Source organism: Otolemur garnettii, unplaced genomic scaffold (genome assembly GCF_000181295.1).
Source record: "Otolemur garnettii isolate 467f Iridium unplaced genomic scaffold, OtoGar3 scaffold00055, whole genome shotgun sequence".
In the NCBI taxonomy this organism is placed as follows: Eukaryota; Metazoa; Chordata; class Mammalia; order Primates; family Galagidae; genus Otolemur; species Otolemur garnettii.
The window spans coordinates 6104302-6124400 of record NW_003852450.1 but is presented as its reverse complement, the minus strand read 5'-3'; the positions used below and the strand labels follow the sequence as shown (position 1 = coordinate 6124400).

At 48.3% G+C, this 20099-nt stretch overlaps 1 protein-coding gene across 1 annotated transcript in view; it reads left to right on the top strand.

Moving 5' to 3' along the window:
• The window catches only part of PPFIA4 (PTPRF interacting protein alpha 4), a 38746-nt gene extending 18647 nt beyond the window's left edge, over positions 1-20099 (top strand). Inside the window, 12 exon segments of the mRNA XM_012806603.1 lie at positions 57-348; positions 2389-2482; positions 2980-3061; positions 3615-3815; positions 4495-4557; positions 5176-5202; positions 7339-7514; positions 12398-12495; positions 13116-13291; positions 15760-15828; positions 19303-19480; positions 20050-20099. Coding sequence (XP_012662057.1) covers positions 57-348; positions 2389-2482; positions 2980-3061; positions 3615-3815; positions 4495-4557; positions 5176-5202; positions 7339-7514; positions 12398-12495; positions 13116-13291; positions 15760-15828; positions 19303-19480; positions 20050-20099 — 1506 coding nt within the window.

The window sequence follows — 20099 nt, the reverse complement described above, 5'->3', positions numbered from 1 at the left end:
TGTGAAATACCATCAAGAAGGATGTTCCCACGTCTCCCTTAGTCACCTGCTCTGAGTCCCTTGCCCTCACCCCAGTCCTGACACTTAATATAAGTTCTTCCTAAGTCTAACTTCCATCTCTCCTGCTATAACTTAAGTATATTTCTTCTTATCTCACCCCCTCCTGGCTGTCATCCTGTAGTGCCTTGGAGGATCAGGGCAGCAACCCCAGCAGCAGCAACAGCAGCCAGGACTCCTTGCACAAGGGTGCCAAGCGCAAGGGCATCAAGTCGTCCATTGGCCGCCTGTTTGGGAAGAAGGAGAAGGGCCGGCTGATCCAGCTGAGTCGAGATGGAGCCACAGGCCATGGTCTCTGTTTCCTTCCAATCAGAGGGCTGGGTGGGCGAAGGGGTGTCAGAAGCAAGAAAGTATATTTGGATCCGGCTTTTCCTGCTTACCTCCCAGGGACCAGTGGGCAGATGCCATGGGCAAACAGATCTCAGGTCTGGAGAAGAAGTTTTCTGCTAGAGCTATTTGAGAGGGGGATGGACTGCTTCGTGAGGTGGCTCCTGCCACTAGACGTGTCAGGCAGTGGCTGGATGGCTATTCATTTGTCATGTTGTAGAAGGGTTTCCTGCACTGAGTGGAAGATTGGAAATGGAAGATTGAAGTTGCTTCCGGTTTGGAGGTTTTCTGGTGTACTGTGCTCAGGATCTTCAAAAGATTCTTGGTTCTTTCTTTGGAAGAATAGTTCTTGATTGGAACTTATTTCTAGTGCCTCTGGCCTCCAGGACTCACCATATTATAACACCTTATTCCGTGTTCATAGACATTAAATTCAAGAAAGGGCTTGGGCAAGGGCAGCATTATTATCACCTCTGTGCTACTATAAAATTCTAGTATGTGGCCTGGCATACTACACAATAAATGGTAGCTTTCTTTGTCCCCCTCTCTTCTATTTCTTCTTTCCTTTCTTCCTTCCCTTCCCCCCATTTTCTTTCTGTCATCTATTTAGTCATTTGTTCCACAAACATTTATTGTTGAGTGACTACTATAAGGCTTAGTAATGAGTGTTGGAGTGATAGTTCCTTCCTTCAAGGAGCTCAGTGTCTAATGAAAAGGAAAAAATAAAGAGGTGATTCCAGATCAATCTCATGTTATCAATATGCCCAAGGTGCTTCTGGACTGAGAACTTGGCCAGGGAGTGGTGGGGGCAGCAAGAATGGCTTCTTCTGTGAGCAGCACCTGAACTGAAGCTAGAAGGCCTAAAAGGAATTAGCCAAGGAGAGGCTAATGTGTGTGAGGGGAGGGGGTCTGGGAAAGGGAGAGGGCTGTGAGTGTCAGAGTTTTGTATGCACTTCTGTGTGTTCAAATGGAGAAGAAAGGGTGGGAGGAGGGGGAGATAGGGCTGCTCATGGGGGCCTTGCGGCATCTGTGGAAGAGGTTCAGAAGTTCCCCTGAGGCAATGGAAGCATCAATGAATTTCATGCAAGGGAAGAACTTGATCAACTAGAAGAAAGACCTTTGAACCTCAAATGCATAATTATACTTTTCTGTACCTCAGGAAAATGTGAATCAGAACATAGGTAGCTGAGTGAGGAGGAGGATGAAGAGAAAGAAAAGAGGAGGGAGTGGGAGAAGGGGTCCTAGAATGAGGTAGAAACCCTCCCCAGTCTACAGGTGTGGGGGGACCTGGGGAGCTGGCCAGACATAGGAAGCCTTGTAATTTCCTATGTCCCCCACAGCACATGGCATCTAAACCTAAGACAGCATCTCAGATTGTTTTCTGGGTTACCCACACCTGCTACCCTCTATGCACTTAAGTGACCAGGACTTAAATAAATTTGAAGCCTCTGCCGCTTGCCATGAATTCTGTAGGGTTCCAGCATCTATTTGTGGAGATGCTTATAGAAGACAGAGCTATGCATGCTCCCCTTTGCAGCTTTGTTCAAGTGACTGTACCCAGAGAAAGAGGCCAAGAGGGACATCTCTCATGTGCCAGGTTTTCCACTTGGACCCAAGTCAGGATGGTCCTTCTCTCTTAGCCTCATAGCCCCCTTGTGTCTGGCTCTCTGGATTTCCTTTGTACCTTGGCTTGGAGGAAGAACAGTTTCTGTCTAGGAGCCTGGGGTGGGATAACTTTGGTCCATCTGGCTGGAAAACACCTCCAAGGCTGAGGCTCCTGAGGGGACTGTCTGGGCTGGAGATGCCCTACTTGATGCCACTGTGGAACTGCCTGTGTGCAGGGATGCTGCGCAGAGGCTCCAGGAATAATGAGTGGTTCCATTAGGCGCTGCTGAGTTGTCCTGTGTTAAGGAGCCCCTTGCTGCTGCTTCTGTACACCCCTGGCCCAGGCCAAGGGAGGAGAAGGGGAGGGCCTGGCTGACACACTCATCTCTTCCCTTCCAGTTATGCTAACAGACTCCGAGCTCAGTCTGCAGGAGCCCCTGGTGCCTGCCAAGCTGGGGACCCAGGCAGAAAAGGACCGGCGGTTGAAGAAGAAGTAAGATCACAAACCAGGCTCTTCCGGTGGGGGTGGGGTACTCAGTCTGACATCCACTTTCCTTCGCTGGGGCTACCATGGCACTGAGCTCAGGGAGCCAGAGCCTAGGAAGACCTTTCCTGAACTGAGTTGGCCTGGCCCATGTGGGCAGAGTAGGCCTGGGGGAAGTTCTTAGGATGCCTCTGGAGAGAAGGAGGCAAGGGGGCTGTGGGAGAATGACCTTGGGAACTGTAGGTCTCTGGCAGGGCAGATTGAAACAGCCAAGTCAGTGTGTTAGGTCTTGTGCAAACAAAGCCCCTCACCTTCTGGGGATGGAGAGCTGTTCCTGCTCCTTTTCTTGGTGTCACATTACTTTAGACACAGAGCAGGGGAAGTCCAAGGATGGGGAGTAGGGAGTGGGAATCCAACTCTTGGCACAGTCCAGTGGTGCCCAGCAGCAAGCATGGTTGAGAGAGAAGGAAGGGCTAATTAATGACTATTGTTCCTCTTCCTACAAGACACCAGCTGCTTGAAGATGCCCGCAGAAAAGGAACACCCTTTGCCCAGTGGGATGGCCCTACTGTGGTGTCCTGGCTAGAGGTGAGCTTGAGCAAGGGGAGTCCACTCAGGTCTCCACTCAGGAGGGAGTGGAGTACAATGAGGACTCTTGGAGAAAAAGGTGGTGTTCCTAGAACTTTCCCAGCATGTTTCTCCCCTGCCAAATGCTGTGTGTCATATCTGGCATTTAGCTCCTCTCCCAAAAAACACACAAAGCAGTTACTCAGAGGACAGAACTGATGCTTCCTATTGATGCTTCATGAGTAGCTCAGTTTGGATAAGGGGAACTAACTAACCACTGATGCTTTAGACTTTCACAGGCAGTTTGACTCTTAATAGGCTACCTGCAGGAGCTAATTGCCCATACAATGCTAGGAAAATCCTTTCACCATCCCAGGCCTCAGATTTTACCTGTAAAATGAGAAAGAGGTGGATCTGATGACACTCATCTCTGCAATCCTACACGCTGTGTTTGCTATACTGGGTTCATGGATGAGGGCTGGCCCTTGCCCCTTGATATTGCTAAGCTCTTGACAGTGGGGCCCAGGTCTTGGGGAAAGGGGCTGACTTATCTTCCTGTGCCCTACGCTTGCAGCTCTGGGTGGGGATGCCTGCCTGGTATGTGGCAGCCTGTCGGGCCAACGTTAAGAGTGGAGCCATCATGTCTGCCCTGTCGGACACAGAGATCCAGCGGGAAATTGGCATCAGCAATGCCCTGCACCGGCTCAAGCTCCGACTGGCCATCCAGGAGATGGTGTCGCTGACTAGTCCCTCTGCCCCACCCACCTCTCGGACCGTGAGTGGCCTCTCTCTCACCCAGGACATTTTTAGAGGCCTTGGAATAGTATTTGCAAAGTCTCCCATAGGGCTTTGGGAAGATGGTAACATTGAGCTCTGCCTCTTCCCTCCTGTCCTCATGAAGGGATCTCCCTGGGCTTTGGGAGGTTGTGACATTGATTCTAGGAGGATCCCAGCAGGCTTAGTTACCTGCTTTTTCATACTACCCATGGACTCCATTTCCCCATCCCTATCCTGCTAAAAATTGCAGATCTCTGGGCAGTTTCCGAATGGACCTTCTGGGGTTTTGTATTATTGCCAGGTTAGGGGAAGCAGAGAGAATAGGGCATTTGTGAATTCCGTCCTGGTCCTCTAACCTCAACACATGAATGCAGTGAATGGTCCATTGACCCCCAGGGTAAAATCTTTTATTATTGTCCATCTCTGTGACCAGAGTCAGCCACATTCCAGATCAGCATCATTCATTCATATTCATCCAGGAAACACCTACTTTCTGTGTGCTGGGTACTGTGCTAAGCAGTGTAGATATGATCATAAAAGAGATGTGTCTTCTGCTTTCAAGTTACTCAGAGCTAGAAAGTGTGCTGAGCTCAGGGGGAGGGAGTTTTTTCCTTGTCCTTGGGGCTCCTGGCCTAATAGGGATCCTGGGACCAGCCAGATTTTCTCTCTGCCTACAGTCTTCTGGAAACGTCTGGGTCACCCATGAAGAGATGGAAACCATGGCAACATCTACTAAAACAGTGAGTATGGCCTTTGGCCCTTGGCCCTGGGCCTGGGGTTAGGACTGATGACTGCCGGAGGATAAGGAGAAGGTTGTGGGAAGCTGGAGGGGGTTGCAGTAGATCTAAGATTGGTATCCCTGATGTGTGATGAGGTTTTGTTCTCAGGGTGGAGGTTGTGGGGAGAGGGATGAGACTGAGCAGTTTATGTGTGGGGGTCTATTCCAGAAGGTCACATCTTACCCTAGACCACTGGTTTGCTGCAAGAGAGGAGAGTTGGGCTGGGGAGGCCTTGTTCTGGCTCAGAGCCTGAGCTGCTAGAGTCCCTATACTTGGGCTTGATCCTTGGTAGAGGAACAGGGAAGGTTGGGTCAGCCTGGCATCTTGCCTGGCTCCTATTCAAGCATGGCGTGGAAGTGTGTTTTTGCCACACACACATTTGTCCCCCTCTCACTGCAAATACTATGGGTACACATACCAGCCTTCTATTCTCTCTTAACCATCCCAATGAGCTCTCCCTAGTCACCCACTCAGATACTGGGACATCTTTTCCCTCTCACTGCTGGGGTTTGGGGTAGAGGCATCCGAGTTTCTTGATTTTGCCTGTTTTCCGTGACATGCTGCACTTGTTCCTGCTAGGACAGTGAGGAGGGCAGCTGGGCTCAGGTAAGCCTCCCTTCCCTGGTCTAGAACCAACTTGCAGAAGTTTAGGACAATGCTCTTCCACTAGTTTCTTTCCCTGGCAGAACTCTCTCAGTCCATTTGTGTTTAAACCTCTGCACTCTAAGAGCCCTGCACTCAGGTTCTCTCCTCCTGCCGAAACACAGAACCCCCAGCTTCTCTTGCCTCAGCATCCTGAGTAGCTGGGACTACAGGCACCCACCACAACACCTGACTAATTTTTCTATTTTTAGAAGAGATGGGGTCTTACTCTTGCTCAGGCTGGTCATAAACTCCTAGGCTCACACAATCCACCCTCCTCTGCCTCTCAGAATGCTAGGATTACAGGTGTGAGCCACCATACCCGGGCAACCCCAGTTCCTTTAGCTACGTGTTCTGATTTCTCAGGATGGTTGGTGAGGAGCCCTGGATGGCTGTGCCTGCTGCGTTCCTGGCTGTTCTCCTGAGTTTAACCCCTTTTTCCCCTCAAATAATGAGACTTGTATTAGTATGCGTCTTCTTCTCTTTGTCCCTCTTAGAGGTTACCCCTGGTGAACTGAGCAAAGCACTTTGATTCATTCATTTAATGTTCAAATATCTATTGAGCAAATAAAGGTATTAGGTCTTTCTAGGCTCTCTGGGCGCAGAAGTGAACAAATAAAACCCTCGTGGATCAGTAAACAAATAAGGGGTAATGTCAGTAAACAAATAATATCAATAGAGGTAAAAAAGACAATCTTGATAAATAAAGCGACAATAGTGAGGAGAGCCGTGAAGAAGACTGAAGCGTGGAGCTGCAACTGTTTATACTTTCAGGGAAGACCCCGTCAACAGGAGACTGGCTGAATCAATTCATGCACATTCATGTGGCAAAACCCTGCTCAGCAGAGGAGATGGAGGGACCTGAGACTTATAAGTTAAATGAAAAACTCAAAATTCTAAAAGATTCATGGATCCCCAAACTCAAACCCAGGCAAAATTAATAATATATTGTTTAGAGAAATAGACATTGGTGATTGTAAAACTGAAAAAACAATTTTCTAAAACTAAAGAAACAATAGTCAGAAAACTCGGTATGGTGGTTATCTCTCAGAGGGGCAGCGGGAGACCAGATGAGGAAGAAGCAGCGGGAGAGTGGACATGACAGTGGATCGTGCTTTGCTTCTCAACCTAGATAGTGTCCACAGATGCCGATTTCATTTTTATGCTTAATAATGAACACATTATATATGGTTATGTGTGTATCAAGGATTACATTCTAAAAGATAACTAAATAGCTGAGCACATGGTGGTTTAGACTTATAATCCCAGCTACTTGGGAGGCCAAGGCAGGAGGATTGTTTGAGGCCAGCTTGGACAACATAGCAAGATCTTGTCCCTTGAGGAAAAAAAACGTTAACAAAGACTTTTCTATCTAAAAACATCAAGTAGAGCTAGGAAAGTGTTGATGGGGGGTTCTTAGGAAAACTAAAAATGGGTTGTCAGGAAGCACTTGCTTATGCCAAGAGGTCATGTCCAAATGGCAGGCCTCGTGGAGCCAGGCAGAAGGGTGCACGTGGGCAAGCGACAAAGGCCTGGAGATTTCTTGGAGTAGGGGACCAGTCCTTAGAGAATTGGAGACTGTTTATTCAGACACAGGCCACTCTTACAATTTTTTCCATATTCAGTCTACAGTTAAATTCCTGTGGACTGTGAATGGGACTTGCCATTTCCCAGGGCAAGACTGGCTTCCTTTGTCACACTGCAAGTCCATTGTATGACAGTCTCTCTCCTGGGCTCAGCGAGCCTGAGGCTCCTTGAGAACCAGGAAGACAAGTCAGCTGTCTAACACTGCAAATGCATCCATGGTCCACAGGCAGGATTTGTACTATCTCCTGCCTAGAGAGTTGCTTCTGTTCACTAGTGTAGATGATTGGTTCTCAGGTGGAGCCCTATCATTTAAGATCTTAAAAACTTCTGTTTAAAATCCCCATCCCTCACCACTACCAGTCCCTTCGTGGAGATAAACTAGAGTCTTATTGAACTGCCCTTCCTCCCTCAGGGGTGGAGGATGGATTCATATTTCTCCCAACCAGATGTGCCAGCTGCAACCTGCTGGTTCTGCCTTTCTCCCCCATGACCTCCTTCTTCTTGTTCCTACAGACTCTGGCCTATGGGGACATGAACCATGAGTGGATTGGGAATGAATGGCTGCCCAGCCTGGGGCTCCCTCAGTACCGCAGCTACTTCATGGAATGCCTGGTGGACGCTCGCATGCTGGATCACCTCACCAAGAAGGACCTCCGGGTCCATCTGAAGATGGTAGACAGCTTCCATCGGTGAGTTAGGCTGGAGAGTAGGGCTACCTCCCCAGTAGGGGTCTCCTCCAACTCTGGGGTCTGTCCCCAGCAATAGGAGGTGCTCCATCTCTTTTCATGGCCAGCTCTGGGTGGTAATAGGTTTCTCTGTTGGGAAAATCTTTCTGTTGAATCCTTGTCTCATCCTGCAGTTTGAGAGTTTGAGCCGTTTATCTCTAACCCTAAGACACAGAAAATTTGTGTTTTTCTTTTTTTTTGAGACAGAGTCTCACTTTGTCACTTGAGCCGTTTATCTCTAACCCTAAGACACAGAAAATTTGTGTTTTTCTTTTTTTTTGAGACAGAGTCTCACTTTCACCCTGGGTAGAGTGCTGGGGCCTCATAACTCACAGCAACGTCAAACTTTTGGGCTTAAGTGATCCTCTTGCCTCAGCCTCCCGAGTAGCTGGGACAACAGGCACCCCCCACAATGCCTGGTTATTTGGGGGGCTGGTTTTGAACTTCTGTGTTCAGGCAATCCACCCTCTTCAGCCTTCCAGAGTGCTAGGGTTACAAGTGTGAGCTGCTGCACCCAGGCTAACACAAAAAGTTATTTCTCTTTAGCTTCATTGTCTTTGAGATTTTCCCCTGGGTCTGAATTTCATTGCTTGTCTTTGGGCTTACTGTGTTTACCCTGGGAAGACTCGACTGAACCTAGTGTTTAATTTAGGGGTCTCGTTGCTTCCAAGTCAAGGGGAAAGGTCTTTCTGGGCCTTTGTCCTGAGAACATCCCAGACTGGAGCCACTTGGCTTTGAACTCATACCCTTTTTTACAGGATGTCATCCAGTCCTCTCCTCTATGCTGAAAAGATCTGCTCAAAGTATCTGTGGCAAAGGTCCCAAACTGGCAGCCTGTGGGCAGAATTTGGCCCACAGATGTATTCTGTTTGGCCCACATGGATTTTTAAAATGACAAGTCTAGTTGCCAGTATTTAAACAGTAGGAGATTTTTATACAAAATTCTGGATTTCTGGCTCCTCTTGAAAAATGGAAAGATCTTTCAACACATTACTGCCTGGGGACAGTCTGCTGGAGCTGATAGTGGTACTGTCTTAGGTAGTCAGCCTGCCCCCGGGCCTGCCATTCCCTCCAGGGCCTCCCCCACTTGCCTTACCTGCCTGGTCTCAGCAGGCAATTGCGATGCAGAGTGCTGTGGGTGGGAACAGTTCCAGGAGCTGACAGTTTTTGGAAGTCCTTCTTAACATCCAGCTTCAAGTCGCATAGGTGGCTCTTTGAGCCAGGTATTTTGCCTTGAGTGGATAATGAGACAAGACGTGGGGGTAGAGGTGTGGCTTTTCAAGGTTTCCTCAGGGCTCAGTGGATGTTCCTTTGTCATTTCATCTTATAACCATAGAAAGTTAAATCTGGGAGGGATCTAGTTAACCTCCCATTTTATGGATGAGGAAATTGAAGCACGGAACCCAGTGTGAGTTGCAGATGATGGCAGAGTACAGGTGGAACCCACGTCTGCTGACTCAAGTCCAGCTCTCTAGCCATCACACCGCAATGCCTCCTGTCCTGGAACTCAGCCTTCCTGACCCCAGCCTGTGGGTTGACTTGTGAGAGAAGGCTGTGTCCTCCACTCTGCACCCTGCCCCCATAGTATGCTGGGGCTGAAAGGGAATCTTTTGTTTTGGCCTGGGGCGCTGCCAGGCCTAGCTGCACCTGTCCCCTGCTCAGTGATTGATAGGGCTGAGAGAGGAGAGCTGTTCTCTGGGGTGTGCCTGGGGTATCTCTCAGCATGGTCCCACCCAGAAATATGGAAATCTTCCCCACCACCCCTCTGCGCAGTCCCCAGGAGATAGCCCTAGCCTGTATTCACGGCTCTAAATTCAGTTCAGAATCTTTTTTGTCTTTTTCTTTTTTCTTTTTTTGAGACAGAGTCTCAAGCTGTCACCCTGGGTAGAGTGCCATGGCGTCACAGCTTACAGCAACCTCAAACCTTTGGGCTTAAATGATTCTCTTGCTTTAGCCTCTCAAGTAGCTGGAACTATAGGCACACACTACAACACCTAGCTATTTGTGTTGTTGTTGTTGCAGTTGTCATTGTTTTAGCTGGCCTGGGACGGGTTCGAACCCACCAGCCTCGGTGTCTGTGGCTGGTGCCCTACTCACTGAGCTATGGGCACTGCCTCAGTTCAGAATCCTGAGTGCTTCAGAGTTTCTGAAGCATTTTCATTTATCTCACCTTGACTGTGCATATGCCTGAAAACTTAATCTTTCACAAGCATGTTCTGTGTCTTTAAAAATTCTTTCAAATCATGCTTTTTATGGCAAGAAAGGGATGCTTAAGAACTCTTACCTATAGAGAAAACAAATCCAATAGTGGTTGAATTCCATCAGGTTACTCACCAGGGGGTTACAGAATGGGGCTCAAATCCTTGTCTCTCAAAACCAACTCTGAGCTCTTTTCCTGGGAACATAGTGTTCTACTGAACAGGTCTCCTTAAGGAGCTCCTGGTTTTTCTTTTTTCTTTTTTTTTTTCTTGAGATAGAGTCTCACTCTGTCACCCTGGGTAGTGTGCCATGGCGTCATAACTCATAGCAACCTCAAACTCCTGGGTTCAAGAAATCCTCTTGCCTCTGCCTCCCGTAGCTGGGACTATGGACACCTGTCACAATGCCTAGCTAGTTTTTCTACTTTTAGTGGAGATGAGCTCTTCCTCTTGCTCAGGCTGGTTTCCAACTCCTGAGCTCAAGCAATCCACCTGCCTCAGTCTCCCAGAATGCTAGGATTATAGACATGTGCCACCACACCCAGTCTGGAGCTCCTGTTTTGATAGGACAAAGCACACACAATAATCAGAATCAATGACCCTAATTGTGGTCCATTACCAAGTGCCTGTGATTGTCCAAGTGTTGAGCTAAGCCCTTGCATTTATTCTTTCCTGCAGGAGAGGTGTGATGCTATCTCATGTGCTGAGTGCCCCTCAGCCTAGTAAGTGGCCGAGCTGGTTAATATAATTTTAAGGGCTTTATATTTTTATTATGTTGCTATACAACATAATAAAAAATATGGAAGTCAAGGAACAATGAGCTTTCAACAACAGCTTTGAAATTCATAGAAACTGGACCAAGAATTATAGTAAATGAGATTGAAATTAGACAGAAGGTACTTGCAGTCATGAGTTGTATGTGCCCATGGCCCCTCTCAGTGGACCAAGGCTTAAACCAGTGGCTTGAGCAATACATGGGTGGCTTGAGCCAGGAAAGGGTTCCTAAACAGGGTGTCTCTGACCTGGAAGGGAGACACTGTTTTTGGCAGAAGGGCTTCCTGGGTAGAACTGAGGGGAAGGAAGGAGGGGGAAGTTTGCACAACTTAATGTCACAAAACAGTGGCTTTAATAACAGAGTCAAAAACAGAGATGGAAGGGACCTTCTATTCCTCCATAAAGGGAAAACTTAGAGAGACTGGGTGACAAAGTAGTATTCAAGTTAAGGAAGAACATTACAGCTCTCCCAAGGAAGAATGAGCTTCTTTGAGAGGTAACAAATTCCCTGTCACTGGAGGTATTGTGGCACGGGGTCAGGGACTATTCTGAAGATGATACAGAAGTGACTCCTGTATTGGTGGGAGCTTGGATAGATGTCTCCTCTGAGTCCCTTTTATTTTTTTTGAGACAGAGTCTCACTTTGTCACCCTTGGCAGAGTGTCATGGGTGTCATAGCTCACAGCAACCTCAAATGCTTGGGCTCAAGCAATTTCACTTGTCTCAGCCTCCCAAGTAACTGGGACTACAGGCGCCCACTACAAAACCCAGATATTTTTAGAGACAAAGTCTCGCTCTGGCTCAGGATGGTCTCAAACTCATGAACTCAGGCAATCCACCCACAATCCTAGCCTCCCAGAGTGCTAGGATTATAGGTGTGAACTACTGCACCCAGCTCCTCTCTGGGTCTCTTTTAACTCACAAAATCTGGGATTCTCAGACTGGCTTAGTTATTGTGTGCTTACTATGCCCCTGGTACTGCTTTAAGTATTTTTAGGAGTTTACACTAATTATTTCATTTAATTCATCAAACATTATAGAGTCCCTACTATGTACTAGAGGTTTAAGACCAGTAAATAAAACAAAGTTCCCTGCTTTCATGAGTTCACATTCCTTATATTATAACTTGGAGGGACAAAGTACAAGGACTATATGGTATGTTAATAGGTGAAATACGCTAGGGGGATTGTGAGTGTGGACCAGGGGTGGTGATGTGACATTGCTGTTTTAAATCTGAAGAACAAGGTGACTAGTGAATTGAACTGAGAAGGTAACATTTCTGCAAGGACTTAAGGGAGACAAAGGTATGAGCTATGCAGCAAATTGGGGGAGGAGTGTTCCAGGCAGAGGGAACAGCCAGTGCAAAGGCCCTGGGGTCTGCAGGCCTAGCCAGTCTGCTGTGTTTGAGGAACAGCTATCAATATGGCTACGGCAGTGGGAGTGAGAGGGAGAGTGGCCAAGAGGGTCAGACAGGTGAGGGAACAGATAATGTGGCATCTTGTAGGCATTGTAAGAACCCTGAGTGAAATGGGCATACAAAGGAGTATCTTTTTATTGCTTTTTCTTTGATTTGTGGGTTGTAGGGGTATTTGTCATTCCAGTGCCTGAAGAGGGAGGGCTATGTTGATTTCATTCACAGAACTTTTCTTCCATCTATCAACCTCCAGGCCCACTCTCTGGCTGAGAGGGAGGATATGGGGTAGGCGGAAAAAGGGGAATAGCCGGGGCATTGGTCAGGATGAATTGTGGGTAAACCTGGGGAGAGTGGGGGGAAGAGAATATGAGGGGGCTGGGTGTTCTCTGTGCTGTGGCTGAGCTGGATGTGGGACAGGTGGGGAGGAGGCAGGCTCTGGCTCAGGGGCTGTGTGCCTGCAGAACCAGCCTTCAGTATGGCATCATGTGTCTGAAGAGGCTGAATTATGACCGGAAGGAGCTGGAGAAGAGGCGGGAGGAGAGCCAGCACGAGATCAAGGGTAAGCTTGTCTGTCCTGGTTGGGCCTCCTCAGTAAAGGTGCCCTGGGCAGAGTGGAGAGGAGTCCTCTGTGTTTCTGAGAAGCTCTTCATCTGAGAGTAAAGATGGAGGGCCAATTTCAAGGGCTCCTGGATTGATAAAGGAGACAGTGCATGGCCATTTGGCTGTACCCCTCCCCCACATACACACAAGACAGTGGCCACCCACGGGACAGATGCAGTGAATCCCCCAGGACAGTGCTTTAGCTTGGTGAGCTCCTGGAACTTGCTGGTCTGGGTGGGGTCAGAGGGGAAACAGAGGCCGGTCTTAAAAGAGACATTGAAGGCAGTTACAATAGGAGACGGTCATTCAAGCCTAGGGGGCATGGGGTTGACCTGTGCAAGGGCTCTGGGGAGAAAGCTGGGAGCTTACTGGCTTGACTCCAAGTCCTGCAGGCAGGCAGGAACAGAGTAGGGTGGGGCTAGTTCTCTAGGAGCCAGGGAGCATAGAAAGAAGATGTGGAAAGCTAGGGGTGGGGTGGGAGCCAGAGAGCAGGTGGCCTGTGATCTAGGTAGCTCTATTTCTGTCCCCTTGGGCAAACCTGCTGTCTCTTTCTGCCCCTTTTCTTCTCCCACCCTTTAGATGTGCTGGTCTGGACCAATGACCAGGTGGTTCACTGGGTCCAGTCTATTGGGCTCCGGGACTATGCAGGAAACCTGCATGAGAGTGGTGTGCATGGTGCTTTGCTGGCCCTGGATGAGAATTTTGACCACAATACTCTGGCCCTGGTCCTCCAGATCCCCACACAGAACACCCAGGTAGGTGACCTTTTAATCTAGTGGCTTTCAACCTTCCTAATGTTGTAGCCCTTTAATACAGTTCCTGTGGGTCATGACCCACAGGTTGAGAACCACTGTTTTAATCCCTTTCCCTCACTTGCTCTCTTTCTTTGTCTCTCCCACACTCAGAGGCTTTGAAATTTGTGGGGGCTTTTTTGGGGTTTGTCCCAGAGGAGATCACAATGTCTTCAAAATTCCAAGTGGCCCACATGCATACCCAAGCCCCCTGGGAGCATGTGGACCACTTGGAATTTTGAAGACATTGTGATTTCCTCTGGGACAAACCTCCAAAAAGCCCCCTCCCAAATTTCTAAGCCTCTGAGTGTGCCCTTTCCATTCATCAAACATTTATAGCGTCCCTACTATGTACTAGAGGTTTAAGACCAGTAAATACACACCTAGCACGGGCCTGGAATATGGTGTGTCCTTCTGATGTGCATCCTACACTGTGCCCGCGCCTCATCCCTTCCCAACCCTGTTTCTTAGAGGAGACTCTGGACCTGTCATATGCTCCCCCTGCTTTTCTGATGGGACTTTTCTCAGAGAATTAGCCCTGGGGCCTATAGGGACCAGCGCACCCATTTCTCCTTTGCTGCCATCCTAGGGATCGGCTTCTGGGCATCCAGGCTTAAAAATGCTAAATATACCAAATTACACAGCCTGGAGCCTCTCCATGCCAGGGCTTTGTCTCCCTGTCAACGGTTCAAAAGATTAAACATCTTCTTAAATTACATTTCATCATTTTTATGGAGCTGTCATCTAAGAATATATATCTAAATTCTCTTGAACCTATTTATATTTTTGGCCTTTCTTAACTTCCTGAGGGTAATGGATTCTAGAAGTACTAACCTGTTGTGTAAAGTACTTCCTGATTTTATTTGTCCTAAATATGCCCGTATTAGGCTTTCCCTGGGGAAGAGCTGCATTGCCGTAATAGTTTAGGTTTGGTGAGGATATTTGTTCCTAACCAGTTCTCACCTTTTGTGATTTCATAAACTCTGATTGTGTTGCCTCTGGGCCCAAGCCTTTGTCTCTCCAGAGAGAGTGGTCTTAATTCTTTTAGCCTTTCCTCATATAGACTCGCCTCTGTGCCCTGATCATTTTAGCTGCCCTTGTCTGGACTGTTTGCTGCTGTCAGATCTCTTTTGAAATTCAGCCACCAGAGCTGCACAGGCTATTCTGGGAGCAAACACGTTTTAGCTTGAGTGAGGGTGTTGTCCCATAATTCAGTACACTGCATTGGCCTTTGGGGGATGGTGGAGGCACACAGGGCCAGTGTGTCCTTCCTGTAGGAGTGACCCCCTGACCAGTCAAAATAGAAGGTTTTATCCATGGTCTATATGCTTATTTACCCCTCTAGAAGGCGCACAGACCCCTCATTCTCTAAGGAGAGCCTAGATTCTCCCAAGTGCAGTTTCTCTCCACTTGGCCACCTGGAACCCCATTTGCAGTCTTCCTACCCACTCACACAGCTCCGTGAGACGCTTCTGAAGTTTATACGTATCCTTGTTACCCTTTGCTACTCAGAGGAGCAGAGTTACTTGGATACTTGAAAATTTACTATGCTTTTCCTTTTAGATCCTTTATAAAAATGTTGTATTCCCAATACTGGCAAAGACTGTCCTTACTGGAACTCAATGGTTAATATTTTCCACCTAGAAATGGGCCTTTCTCCTTCTTTGGTTTCTTATCTCTAAATGCATTCAGCTTTTGAGGATAGCAATAATTTCATAAGTAGTAACAGGGCCACCTCTTTACTGCTTTCTAACCTTTCTTATTTTCCTGACCTAGTCATTTAACATAGCTGTTGACACAAGTAGTATCAGACTCAATATGGAATACTTCATTAAAAATGGTTAAAAATATCTAGTAGCAGTTTTGAAAAATTCCCTGTTTCTGGCATTCTTCAGGAGTTAATGAGTTAATCTTCTGGGAGAAAACCTCTGTGCACCACACAACCCAGAAACCAGCAAGATCCATGACTGAGCAATCTTCCTAACTTTTTTTTTTTAGTAGCTTTTGGTACTAATTTAAGTTTTTGATGTGGAACCTTACCAGATATATTTATTTAATTGAAATAAGTTAAGTTCTGGTTATCCATATACTTATTTGCCCCATCAGAATGGAAGTCAGACATGATTTTCCCTTTCAGACCTTTTTTTTCTATAGGTAAAGCCTATTCTTCTGTGTGTTTTCTGGTCTTCCTTTTAAAAAAAATTACATTTTTCTAGTTTGCTCCATAGGACAGAATCCTGAGGCTTACAGTTTCATTTCTGAGGTGTGCTTGAAGGAGTGATATCAGGAAGGTGTGTGAAGGCCTCTAATGGGCTAAATGCACTGAAACTCCCATCTCTGCCTTTGGGCCCTAGGAAACAGGTGAAAGATGGCATAGAGGTCATTAACTATAGCCCTTCCCACCTTTCCTTTTCTTGCATTATGGACTCTAGGCGCGCCAAGTGATGGAGAGGGAGTTCAATAACCTGTTGGCCTTGGGCACAGACCGGAGGCTAGATGACGTGAGTATTTGGCCATGACTTGGGGGCCTTGGGGATTTGTCCATTGCTGGTTTGTTGAAATTCAAGAGTTCTGCTCTCCCTGAGCAGATAATTGGTGGGCTGGACTAAGGGAAGAGACCCAGAGACCCAGAGGTGATGGGATGATGTCAGGGGTTTAGGGAGGCAGGCCAGGCCTAGCAGGACTTGTCTTGGGTAGCAGTAGGATGTGGAGAAGTCTCTATGAAGCTAATTCCATGTATAAAAGCTGAAGGCCCCTATATGTTATGCTTCTAGGATTTCCACTTCTGTGCTAGTCCTCTTAACCATGCAGGATCAAAGCTCTCTTCCAAAAGCTGTATATCTTTGGAATTGTACCTTCTTCTCTATCTCTCTGACCCCATATCTTGAGTGCCATGAATCTGGCATACCTCCAGCCTGCTCAGTAGACTCCAGGTCATCCTGCAGGAGTGTGGTTTATGGAGGTGGATGCCCTGCTGAGGTTGTTAAAGGGCAGGTTGGCTCTCTCATTCCTCAGTGTAGTCTGACAGCACTACACACTGGCTCAGGCTTTTGTCATTCCAGCTTTCTCTCTAGTTTCACTCTTGGGTCCACCTTCATGCCAAGTTAAAGTTTTCCTCTCTCAGCCTCCTGGTTACTGAAGGAACAGTCCCTTATGCTTGATTTCATCAGTCCTTCCCCTTGTGTTTAGGGAAGACCCTGACATCTTGAGCCATATGCTCCCCTTAGAGATGCCTCCCTACTCACCTGTTTCCTGAGGACACACCCCTCACCCCTGGGCCCCTGCCTCCTCCTCCCTATTTCTGCCCTATTCACTTTCCTGTCACCAACCTTGCCTGCCCTTGCCTGTCAGGTCTGCCTTAGCTGATTTGGGTTCAACCAAGTTAAAAAAAAGAGCCCAGAGGATGTTTATTTTTAGCTTCTCCATCTTCAGTCAGATCATAGTTTCTTAGTTGGGTTTAACAGGGCTCAAACTCACCTTTTTTTTTTTTTTTAATTTTTTTTTAGAGACAGTGTCTCACTTTATCGCCCTGTAGCAGATAAACAGTGCTGTGGCATCACGGCTCACAGCAACCTCCAACTCCTGGGCTTAGATGATTCTCTTGCTTCAGCCTCCTGAGTAGCTGGGACTACACATGCCCACCACAATGCCCGGCTATTTTTTGTTGCAGTTTGGCCCAGGGCCGGGTTTGAACCTGCCACCCTCGGTACATGGGGCTGGGGCCCTACCCACTGAGCCACAGGTGCCGCCCTCAACCGCACCTTTGTGCAGAATGATCGCTCTGTCTCATAGGATAGGGCTTTCTTAGGACTGTACAGAATTTGGAAAAAATCTCATTCTGTGTGATATATGTGTGTGTGTGTATATATATATGTATATGTATATATATACACACATACACACACACACATATAACTATATATGTAGTTTCTATAGTCTGGAGTAAACTGCCAAACCCTCTACCTATCTCCCCACTCTGAGGGATCCTAATTTTCCCAGTGTTTGTGTGATATTGATCCTCTCATTTATTCCTCACATACCTAGGATCTTAGTTTTCTTTGTTGCTGCCTGGAAAAATTACACACACACACACACACACACACACACATACATATACATATTACATAGTGCAATGTTTTCTAATTTAGAAAACAACTTACAGCTGAGTGTAGTAGCTTGTGTTTGTAGTCCTAGCTACTCAAGAGGTTGAGGCAAAAAGATTGCTTGAGGTCAAGTCTAGTGTAGGTGATATAGTGAGACCCTGCCTCTAAAACCAACCAACCAACCAAAAATAAGAATTCCTAACCAGAGCGTTGTTTAGTCCTTTCTTATTCTTATAAAAATATTCTTTGAATATGTGCTCTGTGGTAGGCATTGGGCTAGACACGGTGATATAATGATGACAGATGTCTCATTTTATGACAGTAATCACTAGGTGAGAGGTTATCATCTCTATATTACAGATGAGGAAATCAAAGCTCAGAGAGGTAACTTTTCAAGGTTTCTGCCTCATGGGAGCATAGAATTTGAAAGCAAGGGGTAAAAAGAGAGAAAGCAGTAGAAGTAGAAAGGGAGGAAGGAGGGGAGGAAAGGGAGAGGATTACAGTCATGAGTTGTTAATGATAGGGATATGTATTACTAGGGGATGCTGTCCCGTGCGAACAGCATAGAGTGCAATTACACAGACCTGTGGGGTACAGCCTGTTGCTCCAAGACTGTAAACCATGCAGCATGTTATGGTACCATAGGCGGTTAGAACAGAATGGTATTTGTGCATCTATACATAAAAAAGATACCGTAAAAACCTTCTTTTATTTATGGTGTTGTAACCTTATAGGAAAACTGTTGTATATGTAATTCACTGTTGACTGAAATGTTATGCAGTGCATGACTGTATTAATGAAAGACTCTCATACGTGTGAAAATGCTACCAAGACTAGTGCTATAACACAGGTACATGATGCTAAGAACTGGTTTGAGCATTTGGCCTACTTGGGATAGACAAACCGAAAGGGGTTGGCATTAGAACAGTTGGTTGAGGCAAGAATGGGTGGGTTAATGTCCCTTGTTGTTGCTTGTCCACTCTGCCTGCGTCAGTTCTGAGAACACAGGGATGGAGGGGGATTGGGCAGGGCTACAGAGCAGAAGGGTACACAGGGGCTTTGAAGGGGATTGGAGAAGAAGGCCTGTGCAGAGGGTCATTTCATAGGGCTTCTGGGTGCTCTTTGGCAGAGAGGGTTATTTTGGAGACTTGGCTGGCCTGGGTGTTGGGGCAGATGGTAAAGGGCTGCCAGTCATGTCCTTTGGGGGAGCTTGTCTCTGCTTGGTCATCTGCCCAATCCAGTGAGTCATGGGGGCTCTTAGCTGATCTCATTAGGGTTAGGCAGCCTGAGAAATAGGCAGATGTTATTCCCATTTTACAGATGAGGAAACTAAAGTTCAGAGAGGTCACTCACTATGCCCAGGACTATATATCTAGTCAGATGGCAGAGTCAGGATTGGAAGCCATGTGTCCTGACTCCTGACACAGTGCTCTTCCAGCATACCTAGACCACAGCCAGGCAGAGGCCCCAGAATGACAGGGGAGTGTGTACGGTGGGGCTGGCTGGTGACTCCCCATGGGGTGAGGCTGAGAAAAGGAACACTTTGAAAAGTCATCGGGCATCCCAAACCCAGTACGAAAAGATTAGAGAGGACAGGGAAGCAGTGAAAACTGCAGGATGACAGATCCTCCTAGTTCCACGTCCTTCTCCAACTCCTCCACCCCGCCACCCAGAGACAGGGAATTTCAGGTTCCCTGATTCATTCCACAGATGGGAAAACTAAGGGCTAGAAAGAAGTGACCTTGCCCCCCTCTTTCCAAAGGGATGGGTGTGGTACCCCAGAACCAGCCATGACTGCCCTCCCCTGGGCAGGTAGTGAGGGTGGCAATTTCAGCATGACCATCTGGCCTTTGCGTGTCCCCCATGGTGTAGGGGGACGACAAGGTGTTCCGCCGCGCGCCCTCCTGGAGGAAACGCTTCCGGCCGCGGGAGCACCACGGCAGCGGCATGCTCAGCGCCTCCGCGGAGACCCTCCCGGCGGGCTTCCGCGTGTCCACCCTCGGGCCCCTGCAGCCCCCACAGGCCCCGCCAAAGAAGATCATGCCAGAAGGTGAGTGACAGGCTGGCTGGGCGTGGCCGAGGCCCGGCCACTGCGAGGGCTCCTGTCCTGGCATCCGGGGCCGGCCAGGCGGAGGGGTGAGCCCGAGGCTGGCGGCCCCCGCTCCCTCCCCCGGGCTGACGCTGCACTAACGGCTGCCGGGACGCGGGCGCGTGGGCCGCACTAACCCGCCGCTCTGTGTGTTCTCCCGCGGCTGCCGACTCCTCCCAGCGGGGACGGCGGGGGCGCAGAGACTGGAGACCTCCACGGTTCGGACCTACTCCTGTTGACCCCCCCAGCCTCCCGCCCCGGGTCTGACGGGGGTGTGCCCGTGGCTCGGGGTAAGTGGGCCAGGCCGTGGGATGCGGGCGCTCTGCTGCTGGCCTTTGGCCCCATGCACCTGCCTCTGGCTGCCGGCCTGGCCCTGCCGCTCCAGCCCCTCTTGCCAGCGCTGCCCCGCTTGCCCCTTCCTGCTTGTCTGGCCCGTGCTTTGCGCTTGTTGTCTGCCACCCTCTGCAGATACCCTGCGACCCACTTACAGCAATGCCTCTCTCTCTCTTCTTTCTCTCTCTTTCTCTCAGCTCACTCCCACTATCTCTATGGACACATGCTCTCTGCCTTCCGGGACTAG